Source organism: Danio rerio, chromosome 21 (genome assembly GCF_049306965.1).
Source record: "Danio rerio strain Tuebingen ecotype United States chromosome 21, GRCz12tu, whole genome shotgun sequence".
Taxonomy (NCBI): Eukaryota; Metazoa; Chordata; class Actinopteri; order Cypriniformes; family Danionidae; genus Danio; species Danio rerio.
The window spans coordinates 3,053,707-3,071,649 of NC_133196.1; the positions used below are offsets into that span (position 1 = coordinate 3,053,707).

Genomic DNA, 17,943 nt, shown 5'->3' on the forward strand with positions numbered 1-17,943 from the left:
AAACTGTTACGTTTAATATTGTTAGCCCCCTTAAAATTATTATCTTTGATTGGCTACATGATAAACCACTGTTGTCCAAAGACAAAACAAAACTGCTATTAGAAATAATTCATTAAAACTTATATTATATTGCCTCGTAGTTTTCCTTAAACTAAAATGTGCATTGAACAATAACCCCTGTTTTTTTAAATAACATTAAAATATTAATATTTATCATTTAAAATATCAATAATTTAGATCCACTTTAAGGGTTTACTTATATGTTGTTAGTAAAAATGTGTAATATAATATGTGTATTTATATAGCACATTTATTGTGTATGGCCATACACCCAAAGCACTTCACAATCAGGGGGATCTCTTCATACCATCAGTGTGGGATGATTGGGAGGCCATTATGGGTAAGGGCTGATGGGATGAATTTGGCCAGGACACTGGTGTTACACCCCCACCCTTTACAAAAAGTGCCATGGGATTTTTAATGACCACAGAGAGTCAGCATCTCTGTTTAACATCTTATCCAAAAGTCGGCGCCCACTGACAGTATAGCGTCCCCTTCACTATATTGGGGCATTTGGACTAAAACACAGACCGCAGGTTGAGCGCCCCCTGCTGGCCTCACTAATATCACTTCCAGTATGCATGGAACGATAACTATTTAACATTTTTATTAAAAGAGCATATCAATATTTAAAATTTTAAATATTAATATTTAAGATCCACTTCCACTATATTATGTATAGTACAACAGTAGGTAGTGCTATCGCCTGACAGCAAGAAAGTCACTGGTTCGAGCCTCGGCTGGGTCAGTTGGCGTTTCTGTGTGGAGTTTGCATGGTCTCCCTGCGTTCGTGTGGGTGCTCTTGTTTTCCCCACAGTCCAAACACATGCGGTACAGGTGAATTGGGTAGGCTAAATTGTCCGTAGTTTTCCCAGACATGGGTTGCAGCTGGAAGGGCATCCGCTACGTAAAAAAAACGTGCTAGATAAGTTGGCGGTTCATTCCGCTGTGGCGACCCCAGATTAAATAAAGGGACTAAGCCCTTTATTAAAGAAAATGAATGAATGAATAATGCTATACTAGCTTAAATAAGTGATATTTCTGACTTTACAGCTCATGGTGTGCCAGTAAATAATATCTGGGGATTTTGTTTTTGATTCTTAAGCAGAAAACAAACCCATTTGAATCTTTTTCAACATCACTAAAGATGCTTATGTAAATGCAGGACATTTTGGATTTCAATAGCCGGAAATATGAGCTCATCTTCCTGCCAGATCAGCTAATGGCATCATCTTGGCATGAGTAACACCATTTCTGGGTTTCCCATCTCAATCCAGGGAAGTCGTCCAGATCAGGTTAACATGTGTGATGGGATTTCCACCTATAGCAGCGGTTATACCACATCAATCACTGAAGTTTTCATTTCATTCTGTTTGTTCTTTTCCTTTACGGAAAGACACACAATATAAATATTCCCGTGTCTCTTCGTCATATAAAATTTTTTCAGGCTAGACCCGTTTGGTGGGGAGCTCATTTAACTGATCTGATTATTGTCTGACTGCGGACAAAACCTTGGGATTTTAATACACAAACATGACAAAACACAACAAATACAAGTGTTTACTCATCAATGATGGGTTATTTTTATCAAATGTTGAGTAAAATATGCACAAGCACTGCCATTCTGGGTCTAAAAATGTAATTTTACTGTAATTGAAAGTAATTAATACAAGGTTGAGTTTGTCCATGTGTGACCCAACATTTGGTCACAAAAACCTAGCATATTTAAGAGTGTAAGTTTTAAATATATTTTACCCAGTGTGTACTGTTTATGCTTGTCTTTATATATACAGTTTTTTTTATCTGTACTGATTTATAATGTAATTGCAAACTTATTTTGAATGCTATTAACTGCATTTAATCATTTGACATTTTTTATATATTGACAAATTTGATAGATATGTATGTCAATAAGATAGATAAATAAGTTATGTCAATATATAAAAAAATATGTCAAAACTTATGTCAAATGATTAACTGCAATTAATCAAAATAAAAGTTTATATATATTGTATTATATGCTCGGACAAATATGCACAAACCAAACAATTGGGTTAAAAGATGTGAATTAAATTTTATTGTAAAAATTAACCAAATTTTAGACCAAACGTTGGGCTACATTTATTAGAGTGTATATATGTATTCATTCATTTTATTTTCGCCTTATTCCCTTTTATTAATCAGAGGTCCCGACAATGGAATTAACCAGCAACTTATCCAGGACATTTTTTACGCACCGGATGCCCTTCCAGCTACAACCCAACACTGGGATGTACCCATACACTCTTGCACACACCCACATACACTATGGCCAATTTAGCTTATTTAATCCCCCAATAGCACGTGTATGGACTCTGGGGGAAACTGGAGCTGCAACTGCTGCAAGGCAATTATTCTACCCACTGTGCTGCCTAGAGTGTTTAATCTACATGTATTTATGTGTTAACCAATTCTTTATGTAAAAAAAAAAAAAAAAAAAATATATATATATATATATATATATATAATTAGTTAGTTAAAGTTTGGGGTCAGTATAATTTTTAAAGGTTTTAAAATAAGCTTCTCCTGCTCTCCAAGGCTGCATTTATTTAATCAAAAATACAATTATATAATTGTGAAATGTTATTGTACTATAAAATAACTGTTTAAAAGTAGTTTATCATTTAATTTAATAATTTATTCCAGTGATTTTAAAGATTAATTTTCAGCTTCAGTCACATGATCCTTCAGAACTCACTCTAATGTTCATTATTATTATTATTATTATTAATGGTAATACTTATAAAAGCAATAATCACCAAAGTAAAAATTACATTTTAAACTGCATACAATAAGAAAGCAGTTAATTAAAAGTTGAATTAACATAACTTTTTTTTTTACGTTTAATAAACGCTGCCCTAATGAACAGAATAATCTTTCAAAAAGATGACCCCAAACTTTTAAGCAGTAGTGTTACTATACTATTAACCGAGATAGAAAACATGTTCTCAGGCTTTTTTCTCCCATGCCATGGTAATTTCCCAATTAAATATATGTGAGAATTTTTGGTTTCGCCAGCATCCAAAGCCAAGCGGATAAAAAAACTCAATCGAGAGCATTTGGTGTTTGATTCTCAGAGCATTAAGCAGGAAGTTCTATATATTACACTGATGCGATGACTAACATTTACTGTTACTCTCTCTCTCTTTACAGAGGCAGAACCAGAGTCTCTGAGAACTGAAAGTGTACTGAGTTCAGTCATGCTGGACATGATTGGTGTGAAGTTTGTTTGACTCGGTCATTTGATCCCATTGATGAAGCGGTTTAGATTTCATGGTAACTGATAGTCACTTCTCTATGTGTGATTCAGCAAAGTGACTAATTCTGGTTGATTCTGCTATATAACATTGGCCGCTAGATGGGGTACTTTAAATGAACTTTAATTTTACTAGATGGCACTGTTGGACCATATATATATATCTATAATATTCTTTTTTATTCTTATTCTTGACCTTATGTAATAGTGGACACAGCCATTGAATCCTTATTAGATCAAGACTACTGGTCTGATTCACTTCCATTAATTTTTAGCCATAAACTCAGTGCTGCTGGATCTTACAAACTTTCATTCAATCATTTTGCTTAGTCCCTATATCGATTAGGGGTTGCCACAGCAGAATAAACCAACAACTTGTCCAACATATGTTTTACACAGCAGATGCTCTTCCAGCCACAACCATTCACTGGGAAACACCCATACACACTCATTTACATTCATACACTACGTACAATTTTAGCTTACCCAATTCCCCTATAGTGCATGTGTTTAGACCAGGGGTCTCAAACTCGCAGCCTGCGGGCCATTTGCGGCCCTCAGGGCAATATTTTGTGGCCTGCGCCGACCGCTCTAAAGCCAAATGTGGTTCAGATTTGTGAGAAGAAGCGCTGTCAAGTCTCTGGCAGCAAGAAGTAGGCAAAAGATGCCATGTTCAGAGGAACTGTTCATAATCTTCACTCAATGTTCTATTAATGTTCAGGACACTTCATGTTCAGAAGAAATAATTAAAACTGTTAATAATGACATTTGAGGACTTTTTTTTGTGAAATCCCTTATGCGGCCCAGCCTCACCCAGACTTTGCCTCCTGGGGCCCCCAGGTAAATTGAGTTTGAGACCCCTGGTTTAGACTGTGGGGGAAACCAGAGCACCTGGAGGCAACCCACCCCTTTACAGCTACAAGGCCAATCTGATTCTGGCCATTCCTTGCCTGCATGATATTCTATTCTGCAAAAGGAAGCTATTTAAAACATCTTCTTTAGCATCTGTGAAGTGATGATCCTAAGGTTTCCACAGTCTCGGACCAGGCTGTATCCCGAGCAGCTGGTGTGGTGGTCATGGAGGAGTAGAGAGCATGCTTCTGATTCCTGCGAGACACCAGGGACAGACGAGTCTTCGCTGGGATCCAGCGTTCTCCAGCCTCCAGCGCCTAGACTGCAGCTTTGCACAAGATGTTTGGCCAGTGGAGAAATGGTCGTGCACAACTGAGCCTGGTTTCTCTCAAGGTTTTTATCCTTCCCTTTTGCAATTGGTGAAGTTTTTCCTCGCCGCTGTCTCCAATGGCTCGTCTAAGTTCAGAACTTGTAGAGCTGCACATCGATGGATTACTATTCAGTGTTTGGACTCTCAGCAGTGAATAATAAACCACTGAACTGAACCTCTGAAAACTGAACTGACACGGTCTCAGTTCACTATAATCTTCTATGTGAAGCTGCATTGACACAATCTACATTGAATTGAATCTCAGTCATAAATGCTGCAAAACAAAACAAAACAAAATAAACTCTTTAAGCGTGCATCAGATGATGAATCCATTAACCAGTTGTTCTCAGACTTACTTGTAATCTGAAATCTCACTTCAGCGGATGCAGACTCCAGGAGCAGCTTGAGTTTTGTCTTCAGACTACACAAAAGACAGAAAAACAGGCAGATTGAGTTTTATGCCTAGTTCAGACTGCGTGATTTCAGCCCCGATTTTGGCTCGCCGACAGGTTTTGAGAAATCGCTGACAAATGCCTTAAATCACAGGCAAATCGCTGCTCGTGCACGTGAGTGACAATCACACAGTATGAACGATCAAAGACGCGATCTGAGAGAATCGCCGATGAGTCGCCGATGCCTGTGAGATATTTGGCGTGCTGAATATCTGGAGCTGTCAAAAAGCGCTCTTTTTCGGTTTATTTGGACCCACGAAATGGAGGAAAAACTAGTGGAGGTTTGACAGGACTCAGGAGCAACCGTGTCTGTTTGACGATTCATACAGAAAGAAATTAGTTTATTATCAACGTTGAGGAGAAATGGCTAATTCCCTTTAAACCCAGGTGAGCAAACATGTACATGTTCTACCCCATTAAAGGCTTCTTTCTCATTATGTAGTTAATAACAAAAGATATACGACGTGTTTTTGGCTGTGAGACGTAGTTTAGACGAAGTTGTCGGCGATTCTTCCTATAGTAAAGTCATGCAATGTGAATGTCCATGTCGCCGAACCATCTTGCAGTGTAAACAAAGCAGCGACGAAACGCCAGCCCAGATAGTCAAGCAGTGTGAAAACATCTGTGACATGACTACTTTGAAAATCATGCAGTCTGAACTCGGCATTAGGTGTAGTATCTTTTTTAAAGGAATATCTGTATTAGCAGTGTTGAGTGTTATTACTTAGCACTTGAATGTGAATATAGCACTGACATTATTATCTTTGACACTATCAGGACTCTAGAGAATTTAATAGTGAGGGAAAATCTTAGTACTTAAAAGAAAACAAGCAGAAAAGAGATGCTAGAAAATCATTTAAATTAGAAAATAAATCAAATTTGTGCAAACCAGGGCTTAATTTAGGCCGGAACATGCTGGATCCTCCCCTGTTCACTTTCACTTTCTTTCTCTCCCAACCCTCTTCACTTTCATCCTTGATAACCCACCCCCCGCTCTTCACTTTCGTCCGCAACAACACCCCCACCCGCTGTTCTCAACTTTTGTGCACGACACCTCCACGTCCTCGGGTAAAATGCCGGATCAGTTACCCCCTCCTTCCCCTTATTCCATCTTTATCCAGTATGGGCGGCATGGTGGCCCAGTGACTAGCACTGTTGCCTCATAGCAAGAATACCAATGGCAATGGGTCCTCTGTGGGCCATCTGGTATTTCTGTGTGGAGTTTGCATGTTCTCCCCGTGTCCGTGTGGGTTTCCCCGGGTTCCCTGGTTTCCTCCCACCATCCAAATGTGCTCTATATTATAGATAAAATATTCTTTTTTACTAATGGCTTACTCTCAGGACGTTCACCTTGGCCTCAGCAGCGGGGGAGTTTGAGATTGACCTGAGCTCAATTTCCCCTCTCCCTGCGAAAGAGGGGGAAACTCTGGGCCCAAGGATCCTTTGAGCTCAGGGCTCTCTCCCGGGACAGCACGCCAAATGAACTTAGTGTGAACTCTTGAAGTAATAATTATTTCCTCTGTTTTCACATTCATTGAAATGTACATTACAGACAACATTCTTACTGTTAGGGGGCTCATCTTTACTGCCACTCCTTTTTCTTCCTCCCAGTTCTCTCTCTCTCCTGTCTATTTCTTTATTTGTTCGCTCCAGTTCTGTCCCTCTTCTGTCTAGGTCTTCATTTGTTTTTTCCAGTTCTTTCTCTCTTTGCTCTAGCTCTTCCTTTCTTTTGTCTAGGTCTTTCTTTCTTTTCTCCAGTTCTTTCTGTCTTGTGTCCAGGTCTTTGTTTCTTTTCTCCAGTTCTTCCTTTCTTCTTTCCAATTTTCCCTCACTTCTGTCCACTTCTTCATTTCTTGCCATCAGTTCTTCTTCTCTTTTGTCTAGTTCTTCCTTTCTTACCACTAGTTCCTCTTGTCTTTCGTCTAGTTCTTTTTTTCTTTTGTCTAGTTCTTCCTTTCTTATCACCGGTTCTCTCGCTCTTCTGTCCAGTTCTTCCTTTCTCCTCTCCAGTTCTTTTTCTCTACTGTCCAGTCCATTCTTTCTTATCTCCAAGTTTTTCTCTCTTGTTTCCAGTGCCTTCTTTCTTACCATCGGTTCATCTGTACTGAGTATCTTTGTTTCTAAAGATAAGGCCTGGCATTCCATTGCATAGCTTTGAAGTCCCGAAACCTTGTAATGCTCGCCAATGTGACTTGACATTCCAGTGAATTTCTCCAGTTGTCTATGTTTTGTGTCTTGTTCTTCCTTTCTTCTCTCCAGTTCTTTCTCTCTTGTGTCCAGTTCTTCCTTTTTTTTCTCCATTTCTCTCTCTCCTATTTCTAGTTTTTCATTTCTTTTCTCCAGTTCTTTCTCTCTTGTGTCCAGTTCTTCCTTTTTTCTCCATTTCTCTCTCTCCTATTTCTAGTTTTTCATTTCTTTTCTCCAGTTCTTTCTCTCTTGTGTCCAGGTCTTCCTTTCTTTTCTCCATCTCTCTCTCTCTTGTGTCCAGGTCTTCCTTTCTTATCTCCAGTTCTTCTTTTATTTTTTCCAGTTCTTCCTTTCTTTATTCCAGTTCTCTCTCTCTTCTGTCCAGTTCTTTCTTTCCTCTCATCAGTTCTCTTTCTCTTGTGTCCTGTTCTCTCTCTAGTTCTCCCTCTCCAGTGTCCAGTTCTCCCTCTCCATGGTCCAGTTCTCCCTCTCCATGGTCCAGTTCTCTTTCTCTTATCTCCAGTTCTCTTTCTCTTATCTCAAGTTCTCTTTCTCTTATCTCCAGTTCTTCCTCTCTTGTGTCCAGTTCTCTCTCTCTCGTGTTCAGTTCTCTCTCTCTTGTGTCCAATTCTTTAATTTGCTCATCTGCATGTCCACTCTTAAAAAAAGGTTTCAAAATGTTTTCCACATTCATTTTCACAAGCCTTTTTCATACTTTGCTTCTCATATTTGCTTATCATTTTATTTTACATTTACATTGATTTAATAGAAAAATAATGATGTTATCCAATATGACTTAAATTGAATGTTTGATTTACAGTGTTTATATTTTTCTCTGTTTGGTTTTTTTTTTCCCATGAAATAAGAACCCGTGACCTTATAGTACAACACTTTCCATTGTCTGGCAAAGCTAAGGGAAGTATACAGGGGCTGGACAATAAAACTGAAACACAGGCCTATTTAGAGTTGGAGGTTTCATGGCTAAATTTGAGCTGCCTGTTGGTAGAGGTCTGAATCGCTGTACCGCCGCGGGACCGGACCACATTTCTGTGGAGGATTTGGAGGAGCGAGTGAGGGAAGGTTTTTCGCCAACAGCATCAAGAAGTTACCTGGACACTGTTCTGAAGAGGAATGGCTCAGAATCTCTCTGGCCACTGTGCAAGTCTTTTGTCTGTGATTCCCAAAACGAACAAATGCTGTAGGCACAAAAGGAGGCCCTGCACCATACTAATGAATTATTGTGGTCTAAAACCAGGCGTTTCAGTTTCATTGTCCATTTAAATCCCACTGCATTAAGTCAGCAAACCTAAATGTAAAGAATCACAATGTCTGGAGCAGAATTACTATACCAAAACAACTGCATGCATGTAAATCACTTACAAAGATCTTCCACATGTGTGTTGTAAATTTGATCAAAAGTCTAAATTAGATTAAGCATTTAATATGACTCACTGATGAAGCCCCCATGTTTACCTGAAAATAAAATCACAGTTTTAGACATTTTAAGACAGACATTTTATGTTCATTCAATATAGCAATACAATCGAAATTATAAAACATAACAAACATTACCACCAGACCAGACAGCAGTTTAGTACATTTAAAGGGCCATGAAACCCCTTGTTTCAGCAGGGCGTTTTCACACCTCTACTTTAGAAACAGTCATGAAAGTGGGCGTATCCAGCTCTGGTTAAGGGTGTGTGTCGGAGGAGTGAAAAAGCCATGGTCCGTAAAAATTTGCATAAAAATGGGAGTGTCGGTATGGGCACGCGCTGATTTTCACAGAGGCAAAACAAACACACACATACATACGCAGAGGAGAAAGACAGTGACTGTGTTTACATGGACATCAGTAATCCAATTATTTGACAAATTATTAAATGGTGGACTTTAGCTGCAGTTTGGCTCCTTCATTCAAGAATTTCATTCATGCCCCTATTGACAAATGTAATATTTGATTTGAGAAATTGCTGTAAGCGTGTGTCTTTCCTGCAATGTTTGATACCGGACGGCGAATGAGAGGAAGAAAAAAACCCTCTGCGTTTCTCTGTAACTTAGATGCACTCGTCAGGTAGTGTCAGAAAGCCGTGTGTGTTATTTCTGTTATTTCTGCTTACATATTTACACTCGGAGAGCCACATTTACAGCCGATTTTACAGTCCATCATATTGTAGTGATGTAACGTACAGTAAACTTTATTAACTTAGATACTTGCTTTGAACACTGAAAGAGTACTGCTGATGATACAAACTAACTTTGACTCTGAATAAACAAACAAAGACCACTGATCACACACTTAACAAATCTGTAGAGACAGGACAATCAACACCAACCAGAGCTTCGTCTTTATTAAAATAAAACAAGCAGCAAATCCGGATTTCACCATTTCTAGATGACAAAGCTCTCGAGTAAACAATGTTCCTTGAACATGTATTTCTGCCGTGCGTCGTGTGCACTGTATTCCACACATGAGTCCAGCTGCGCTCTCATAGCGGAAAACGATCACAAAACCTTCACTGCAGCACATTATAAAAGCAACATTGACGACTCATATCTCCAAACAATTCATCTTCTCCCGCTTGGCAACACAATGTGGCGTCTCCGGAAGTACGAATTTGCTCGAAATAACGCAAAAACAACCAATTAACACTTTTTAGTTAGATATATGAGTCCTAATAGTGTTTTTAGCAGTGTGGGACACATTTACCACTGTCAACAGTTCAAAACGTGTTTTGGTGTTTCGTGAACCTTTAATTATTCAGTTTTTTTGAAGTCTTGAAGCCATCACTATTTTTTAAACCATACTCCATTCATACAATAGGCAACAGAATACACACTACAGACCATTAATTAGATAAAGCAGAACATTCAGAAGATATATTATTTAAATTAAACAAATTTTGGAATTACTAGAAAAGTATATTTAATTCCCTATTACAGTAACATTCACCATTGAACATCTATATTCACTCGTGTTCGGTAACAATAAAGAAGCCCAAACTGCAAAAGCCTGAATGGTCAACGTAATCATAAATGAGAGGCATGTTAATGTCTACTCATGCAATTTTAAATGTACTCAATGAGAATCTGATTCTGCAGCAAACTAATCTTTGTTTTCTGCAATCTGTGGACATTCTCCACGTCAGATTTAGTCTTCACTACACTTCACAGTCACTAGACTACTTTCTCACCCTCTTCATACTCTCCTTCTCATATGATTTCAATCCATTATTTAAAGCAGAAATTTGTGCACCTGTACCTTTCTTTTTGGCTTATATTTTGAACAGTTGTGTTGCATATATTTTGCATTTACGTGTTTAAAGTTCTGCAAGAAGCGTTCATGAGATTTGCAAATTGTATCAAACTGCCTGAACATCTTTAGGATTTAGTAGAAAGAGTGATTTTATATAAAAGTGATATAATAGATAACCATTGGCCATTGGGAAAGTGGTTCAGACAACATTTAAAACATATATTTTAAATAATACCAGTACACATGAACATCCACCGTGTATATGCATATATGCTGGTCAAAGGTTTGGGGTCATGGTTTTTTCCATGGTTTTTTTTTTAAAGAAAACTATTTTGTTCATCAAGGGTACTGTAAGTATAACTGAGGAATGTGGATCCATTTGCGAGCATTTATTCTAAACACAGCAAGACAACCCAAGGAATCAGACATCCAGTGTGCAACGTAACTTAGTAAGTAAGCAGCACAAGTCCAGACAGTAATCAGCGTATACAATCTGAGCTGCATCCAATGCTTTTTAATGCACTCACTTTACCCCACCCCTAACCCTACCCCTCACAGTGACTTCTCTAGCTCCATTGAGTGCATTGTGTTTGACATTGCATCTCTGAGTGATGCAATCTCAGCTTGCATCCAGATACTATTGGAACTGACTGAGCCAGTATTTAAACACCATGGTGATTGCTATCAGTGCCAGGCATGGGGTTAATTTTCGGGGGATGAGGGCCTCTGCTGGTTGGTGAGGGGATATAATGGGACCAAACCGGTGACAGCTGCATTTATTAAATGTAAATATATATATAGTTAAATCTATAGTTAATTATTTATTACTTATTGTATGTTTTTACAAATCAAATTATTAGTCCAGCCACCATAATTTTTTTTACTATTACCATTAATAATAATAATATTAATAATATTCAATATAGCGATATTAATTAATATTAGTGATTTCTGAAGAATCATGTGACTGAAGACTTTTTTTTTACAGTTATTTTATCGTGTAATAACATTTCACAACTATATTGTTTGTACTGTTTTTTGATTAAATAAATGCAGCCTTGGTGAGCAGAAGCTTATTTTAACACATTTAAAAATCTTTCTGACCCCAAACTTCTGACTGGTATAGTGTCTCACACACACACACACACACACACACACACACACACACACACACACACACACACACATACAATTTTATATTTATTTGTTTTATTTATGCAAGAATTTGTGGATTTATTTATTTATTTGCGTATTGTTTTTGCTGGTGTCGTCCTCCATGCACTTGTTCTGTGCTTTGAATAAATGATAAATACCCATGGGCGGGGCGTCACTAGCCATTTAAGATGTCTATTTTATCCCTTGGTCCTGATGGCCACACAAGTATAGCTATATAATCTAAAATGAAAGTCTTTGTATTGAAATTACAATCGTTGTAATAATAATAAAAATGTAAGTTTTAAAAACAAACACTTGGTCAATTCCATTGCTAAATGACTAAGCAGTTATTCCTCTGTTAATCATAACTGTCCTCTCGCAATCTGACTGCGTTAGAATTTTCCATATCCATTAACAAGCGGCATGACAATAGTGTGTCATGTTTACAGTCTCAGTATATTATGTGTAATGTTCATGTTGATAATAGCCATTTGTGATCATTATTACTAATGTCTGTGTTAAGGATAATTTTTGTTAATTATATAACTTTTATATCATTATTTAGTATTATTCACACTGTTAGACCTTACCAGGCTTTTTTACAGTAGAACACTGGCAACACTGTTGCCAGCTACTCACTGTGAAAGTTTGGTTACAGTAAGTAACTGGCAACAGTGTTGCCAGTTAATTACTGTAATAGAGCAGTAGCGGTAACTAACTGGAAACTGTGTACAGTTAATTACTGTATTGTAGTATTACAACTCACAGCATTATACTGCATACATTAATAGTATGTCATAGTGTTGCTAAAATTAATTAGTATTCTCACCTGTTATTAAAAATAGAAGGCATAAACATTCTGACAAATTTATTTTATTGTTTTGGCAGCAAACAAATATACAGCAGAAAATGTATAACAAGATTAAGAAATCAGCAGATATAAATATCATCTTACATGTTACTTAGAGCCACAGGTCTGCACAGTAAGGCTGTGGTCACACTAATGTTTGAGCATGCGGAATTCTGTCATACGGCACTGCGAAAAGGAACTAAACTCTGCTGCGCTGTCCTCCAGGAACTTGGAGTTTGACCCCCATGGTATATAGCATACTTTTAAAGCAACTTCCAACATTTATCACAATCACATATGCATTAAAAAAACACACACACACACACACACACACACACACACACACACACACACACACACACACACACACACACACACACACACACACACACACACAGAAAGTGCTGCAGTGAAATGTGTTACTCTCTCCTCAATGCGAACCATGCATAAAAAACTGAACAGCAAAAAACACAAAATAATTATTTTATTTTTTAAATAATTAAAAAATAAGCATATGGAACAAACACATAGATAGAGATATAGATAGAAACGCGTTTGTCAAACACAGGCACATACTGTCAATTCTCAATAAAAAGTTTTAAATAATTATAAAAAAACAACAACAAAAAAAAGTCGGCAACACAGAAAATCCAAAGGATCCAATCTTTTATTGTTATAATTATTATTGACTTTAAAAATCTCATGACAACGAACTTTTCTATTGTTTCTAATATCAATTCATAGGTGGAAACACAGCTCTGAAAAATACTTAGCAACAAACTCACAACCTAGGACCTAACAGTGGGGCTTTGTGTGTGGATGGTTATGTGTATCTAGTTTTTGTGATTCCCTGTGATGATTTCTGTGCACATGTTACCTTACTAAGGTGATGGAATTGTATGGTTTTTATGTGCATAAAATCTGCTTATTTGCCAGAAAGATACATGAAACTGTTAGCATTTGTACATTATGACAATATGCAATATCCAATAAATAAATATACTTAAACAAAAGTAATGTAAGAAGTTATATGAGAAGAGGCTAACTAGCTAACAATGTAGCTTTCAAGTACACAGTTTAAGATAACAACAATATAACTTAAAACACAGCCTTATTTTAGAAACCCTCAAAATTCATTTGAACACATTTCACTTACTCATTGTAGATTCTTATTTAAAGCCTAAAACATATCAGACTCTACATCCTAATTGATGGACAGAGAATAGAGCACACTCAGCAGTAAACAAATCAAACACCTGACTCCCTTAAAGGGCCAGCATTTTCTGAAAACTTTTTCTAAAACTTTTTGGTTAAGAATAAGACAGCCGGTGGGAGTGTCCGGTGATGCAGAAATCATTGTTTTCTGCCTTTAAAATGCACGTCTCTATAATTAGCAACATAAAGCATCAGAGTAGATGGGACAGTAATGGTTGAACAGTAATTTGCCATTTATTGTCACAGTTACTACCTGTAATGTGTACATAAAGTAAATTACTGTAATTTATCATTTGCACTACACAATTTCATACAAACTCTACTCATTTTACAGTAAAATACTCTTTCTTTCATTACAGCAAAACACTGGCTATTTTACAGTTATTTACTGCATAATCTACAGGGTAACAGTGCAGTGAAGCTTAAACCTTAATTAAACATACCTGATCAAACTAAATCTAAAGGTAGTGTGTTGAAGCAGGGCTGGAACTAAATTCTACTAGGCTGTAGCCCTCCAAGAGTTTGACACCCCTGGTGCATAGCATATTTTCAAAGCAACTGTCAGTTATCACAATTATGCACATATTGTTAAATAAAAACAATAAAAATATACAAACTTCATCCAAAGCAAAAAAAATAAAAAATAAAAAAATAAAAAAATAAATAATCTGATTCTCATGTCGTTCCAAATCTGTAGTAATAATAAAAAACACAACAAATAACATGATTAATACATTTATTTACGAAAGCCTTTATACTGTTAATGCCACTTTTACTTACTTCATTTGATGTTTTCCAGACAAATTCATTGAGTCTCTGCAAAAATGTATGTGTGCTGTTTAAGATATATATATATTTTTAATAACACATTTTTACTAGTTATTTAGCAAAATACTAATATTCACTTGAAAGTGCAATTTAAAATCTTAACTATAGGCCAAACTAGGCAATTAGATTAAATTAGATTAATTTTAGGACAAGTAAACAAAGTTATAGGAATTATTGTGACAATTTCTTTGCTCTGTGCGAATATTTTTGCCTTTAAATGCATCTCGTCCATATCTTATACTTACCTTTTAATAAGCTCTGTGGCATTGGTTGACTCCTGATACTAATATTAATAATAATTACTCCTGATACTTATGTTAAAAACATAAAAGGAACGAAAGAACACACAGAGATGGCTGCAGTGAAGTTCAGCTTATCATCAATGCAATGTCTCACTCACCATATATAATTAGCAACATAAAGCATCAGAGTAGGTGGTGCAGTAATGGTTGAACAGTAATTTACCATTTATTATCACTGTAAATATCTGTAATGGTACATAGAGTAAATTACTGTAATTTATTCTTTGCACTACATAATTTCATACAAATCCTGCTCCTTTTACAGTAAAATACTGTTTCTTTTCATTACAGCTAAACACTGGCTATTTTACAGTTATTTACTGCATAATCTACAGTAAGGGTTAACAGTGCACTACACACTGTGTACTGTTGTTTTTGCAGAGATATTTTTTCAGTCTATGTCATGTTACAGTACACTATACTAGTTGCTTAATTTGTAGATTGTGGTATGTTGAATCATTGGATACACTTTTGTAATTATTTGTTGTTATTTATTTTCAGAAACTACCTCAAATACACTGACAAGTGTATATGGTCGAATCTTGTTCAATAAATGGTCAAACTGAATATGATGACTCTGACTCTCTGACAAGAGTACTGCAACGGTTAATAACGATTCACTAGCATTCAGTGGGAAAATCCAAAATACACAGGATTTATCTAACCCCAGTTCGCCTCCATAGAATATTTCCCAATTGTTCCCAGCTATGTTTCAAATGTAAGTTAGACATTAGCACGGTGATACATGTATTTTGGGACTGTGATAAAATCAAAATGTACAGAAAAGAGATTCACAAAATGATTCAAAAATAAATTGAAAAGACTTTTGCTTTGTCCTCAAAGGTACTTGGCCAAAAAGTGTAGATTATTATTATTATGGTCAACTGCGCAGACGCCTTCAGTCATTATGTGGCTGAGTCAGGCAATCAGACTCCTACCACTGGAAAAATGGACTTATGATCCACATCAGGGGTGTCCAAACTCGAACCTGGTGGGCCGGCGTCCTGAAGAGTTTAGCTCCAACTCTAATCAAACACACCTGAACAAGCTAATCAAGCTCTTATTAGATTTACTAGAAACTTCCTCGCAGGTGTGTTGAAGCAAGTTGGAGCTAAACCCAGCAGAGTTTGGACAACCTTGATCTACATCAAAGATCTGAGGTGTTCTGGCGCATTTGGTCCTCCTTATTTCTTGAAAATGCTCAGTGACAATGTCTTTCTAAATTTGTTTTATAATCTCCTTTTATTTTTGTCTTTGCTTTGAAGCATTTGTATGCATTTGTTTGATTGTAACAAAAACTGCTGTACATGTTATGAGATACCAGTACCACTGTTCTGTAAGAAAATAAATAAATAAATAAATAAATAAAAAATAAAACTCTGCATAAAATATGGTGACATACTACAGGCTTATGCACCTGTTGCAATGAACCTGACACTGTGCAGTAAAACATACGATTCTTGACTGCAAACACAATGAAGAAAACTGAGCAGAAATAATGACAAGCCGAGCTGCCAACTGCCATAAAACGATGTAGAGGACGAAGTTTTGCTCTTGCAGTCTGCAGACAGGGAGGGTGGTTGTGCAGTATGTTTAACATATTCTTTATAATTACTCCTAAAAGTGGGTTTTTAAAAGATAACAAATTTAATGCATACAGTGATGTAAAATATGAATCTTTTTCATCTTTATTTCTATAGCGCTTTTACAATGTTTGTTTCGAAGCAGCTGAACATAGATAAAGTTCTAGTATATTGTGCGAGTCCAGTTTCTACAGTTGAGGGGCAAGGTGGCACTGCCCCCCTCAAACTGAAGGCTTGCCCACCCTGTTTTATAATTCATTCATTTATTTTATTTTCGGCTTAGTCCATTTATTAATCAGGGGTCGCCACATCGGAATGAACTATCAAATTTTTTTTTAATAATGGAAAATTCTAAATAGAATTCATGTAATGAATGTAGTCATAATGCCTTATTTAATAAGTTACTATATTTCAAGAATAAAGTTTAATTATTTAGAGAATAAAATTTAAAATATTTTAATAATAAAGTTGAAATATTAGGATAATATAGTCTAAATATTATGAGAATGTAAAATCTAAGTTTTAAAAGATTAAAGTCATAATATTTCGAAAATAAAGTTGAAATATTACAAGAATAAAGTCAGAGTTATACAAGACTAAAGTTGTAACATTTCTAAAATAAAGCCAAAATATAAAAAAATAAAGCCAGAGTTTTGCAAGATTAAAGTCGTAATATTTTGAGATTAAAGTCGAAATATTACGAGAATAAAGTCGCAGTTATACAAGACTAAAGTTGTAACATTTCTAAAATAAAGTCAAAATATAAAAAAAAATAAAGCCAGAGTTATACAAGGTTAAAGTCAGAATATTTCTAAAATAAAGTCAAATTATTACGAGAATAAAGCCGGAGGTATACAAAATTAAAGTCATAATAATTCTAAAATAAAGACAAAATATATGAGAATAAAGCCGGAGTCATACAAGGTTAAAGTAAAAAATTACGAGAATAAAGGTGGAGTTACACAAGATTAAATTCGAAATATTACAAGAATAAAGCCGGAGTTACACAAGATTAAATTTGAAACATTACGAGAATAAAGCTGGAGTTAGACAAGATTAAAGTTGTAGTATTTTGAGAAAAAGTCGAAATATTACGAGAAAAGAGCCGGAGTTATACAAGATTAAAGTTGAAATAGTACGAGAATAAAGCCAGAGTTATACAAAATTAAAGTTGAAATATTACGAAAATAAAGCCTAAGTTATACAAAATTAAAGTCATAATATTTCTAAAATAAAGTCAAAATATACGAGAATAAAGCCGGAGTCAAACAAGAATAAAGTCCAAAAATTACGAGAGTAAAGCCGGAGTTACACAAGATTAAAGTCGAATTATTATGAAAATAAAGCCGGAGTCATACAAGATTAAAGTCGAAATATTACAAGAATAAAGCCGGAGTTACACAAGAATAAATTCAAAATATTATGAGAATAAAGCCGAAGTTACTTAAGATTAAAGTCAAATTATTATGAGAATAAAGCCGGAGTTACTCAAGAATAAATTAAAAATATTATGAGAATGAAGCCGGAGGTATACAATATTA

General features: G+C 35.9%; 2 protein-coding genes and 1 long non-coding RNA gene across 4 annotated transcripts in view; 1 reads left to right on the top strand and 2 right to left on the bottom strand.

The window, feature by feature from the left end:
• Window positions 1-17,943, bottom strand: part of cert1b (ceramide transporter 1b) — a 422,369-nt gene that overhangs the window by 221,892 nt on the left and 182,534 nt on the right. The window lies entirely within an intron of this gene.
• Window positions 1-17,943, top strand: part of LOC141379946 (uncharacterized) — a 156,308-nt gene that overhangs the window by 109,034 nt on the left and 29,331 nt on the right. The gene's annotated exons all lie outside the window — the stretch shown is intronic.
• On the bottom strand, window positions 4,954-8,713 carry LOC141380032 (uncharacterized). The gene is made up of 3 exons (XM_073936103.1): window positions 6,595-8,713; window positions 6,365-6,435; window positions 4,954-4,998 (listed from the first exon to the last, which is right to left on the bottom strand). Exons 1-3 carry the CDS (start codon window positions 7,328-7,330, stop codon window positions 4,954-4,956), a joined length of 852 nt encoding a protein of 283 aa, XP_073792204.1. The 5' UTR covers window positions 7,331-8,713.

Coding starts and splice junctions, on each gene's coding strand:
- LOC141380032 (XM_073936103.1), bottom strand. CDS start 7,330: ATGGAGAAAAAAAAGGAAGAACTGGACACAAGAGAGAAAGAACTGGAG. Junction 6,436..6,594: donor TAAAGATGAGCCCCCTAACA/GTAAGAATGTTG, acceptor CCTCTTTCGCAG/GGAGAGGGGAAATTGAGCTC. Junction 4,999..6,364: donor CCAAGGTGAACGTCCTGAGA/GTAAGCCATTAG, acceptor TCTTTTGTGTAG/TCTGAAGACAAAACTCAAGC.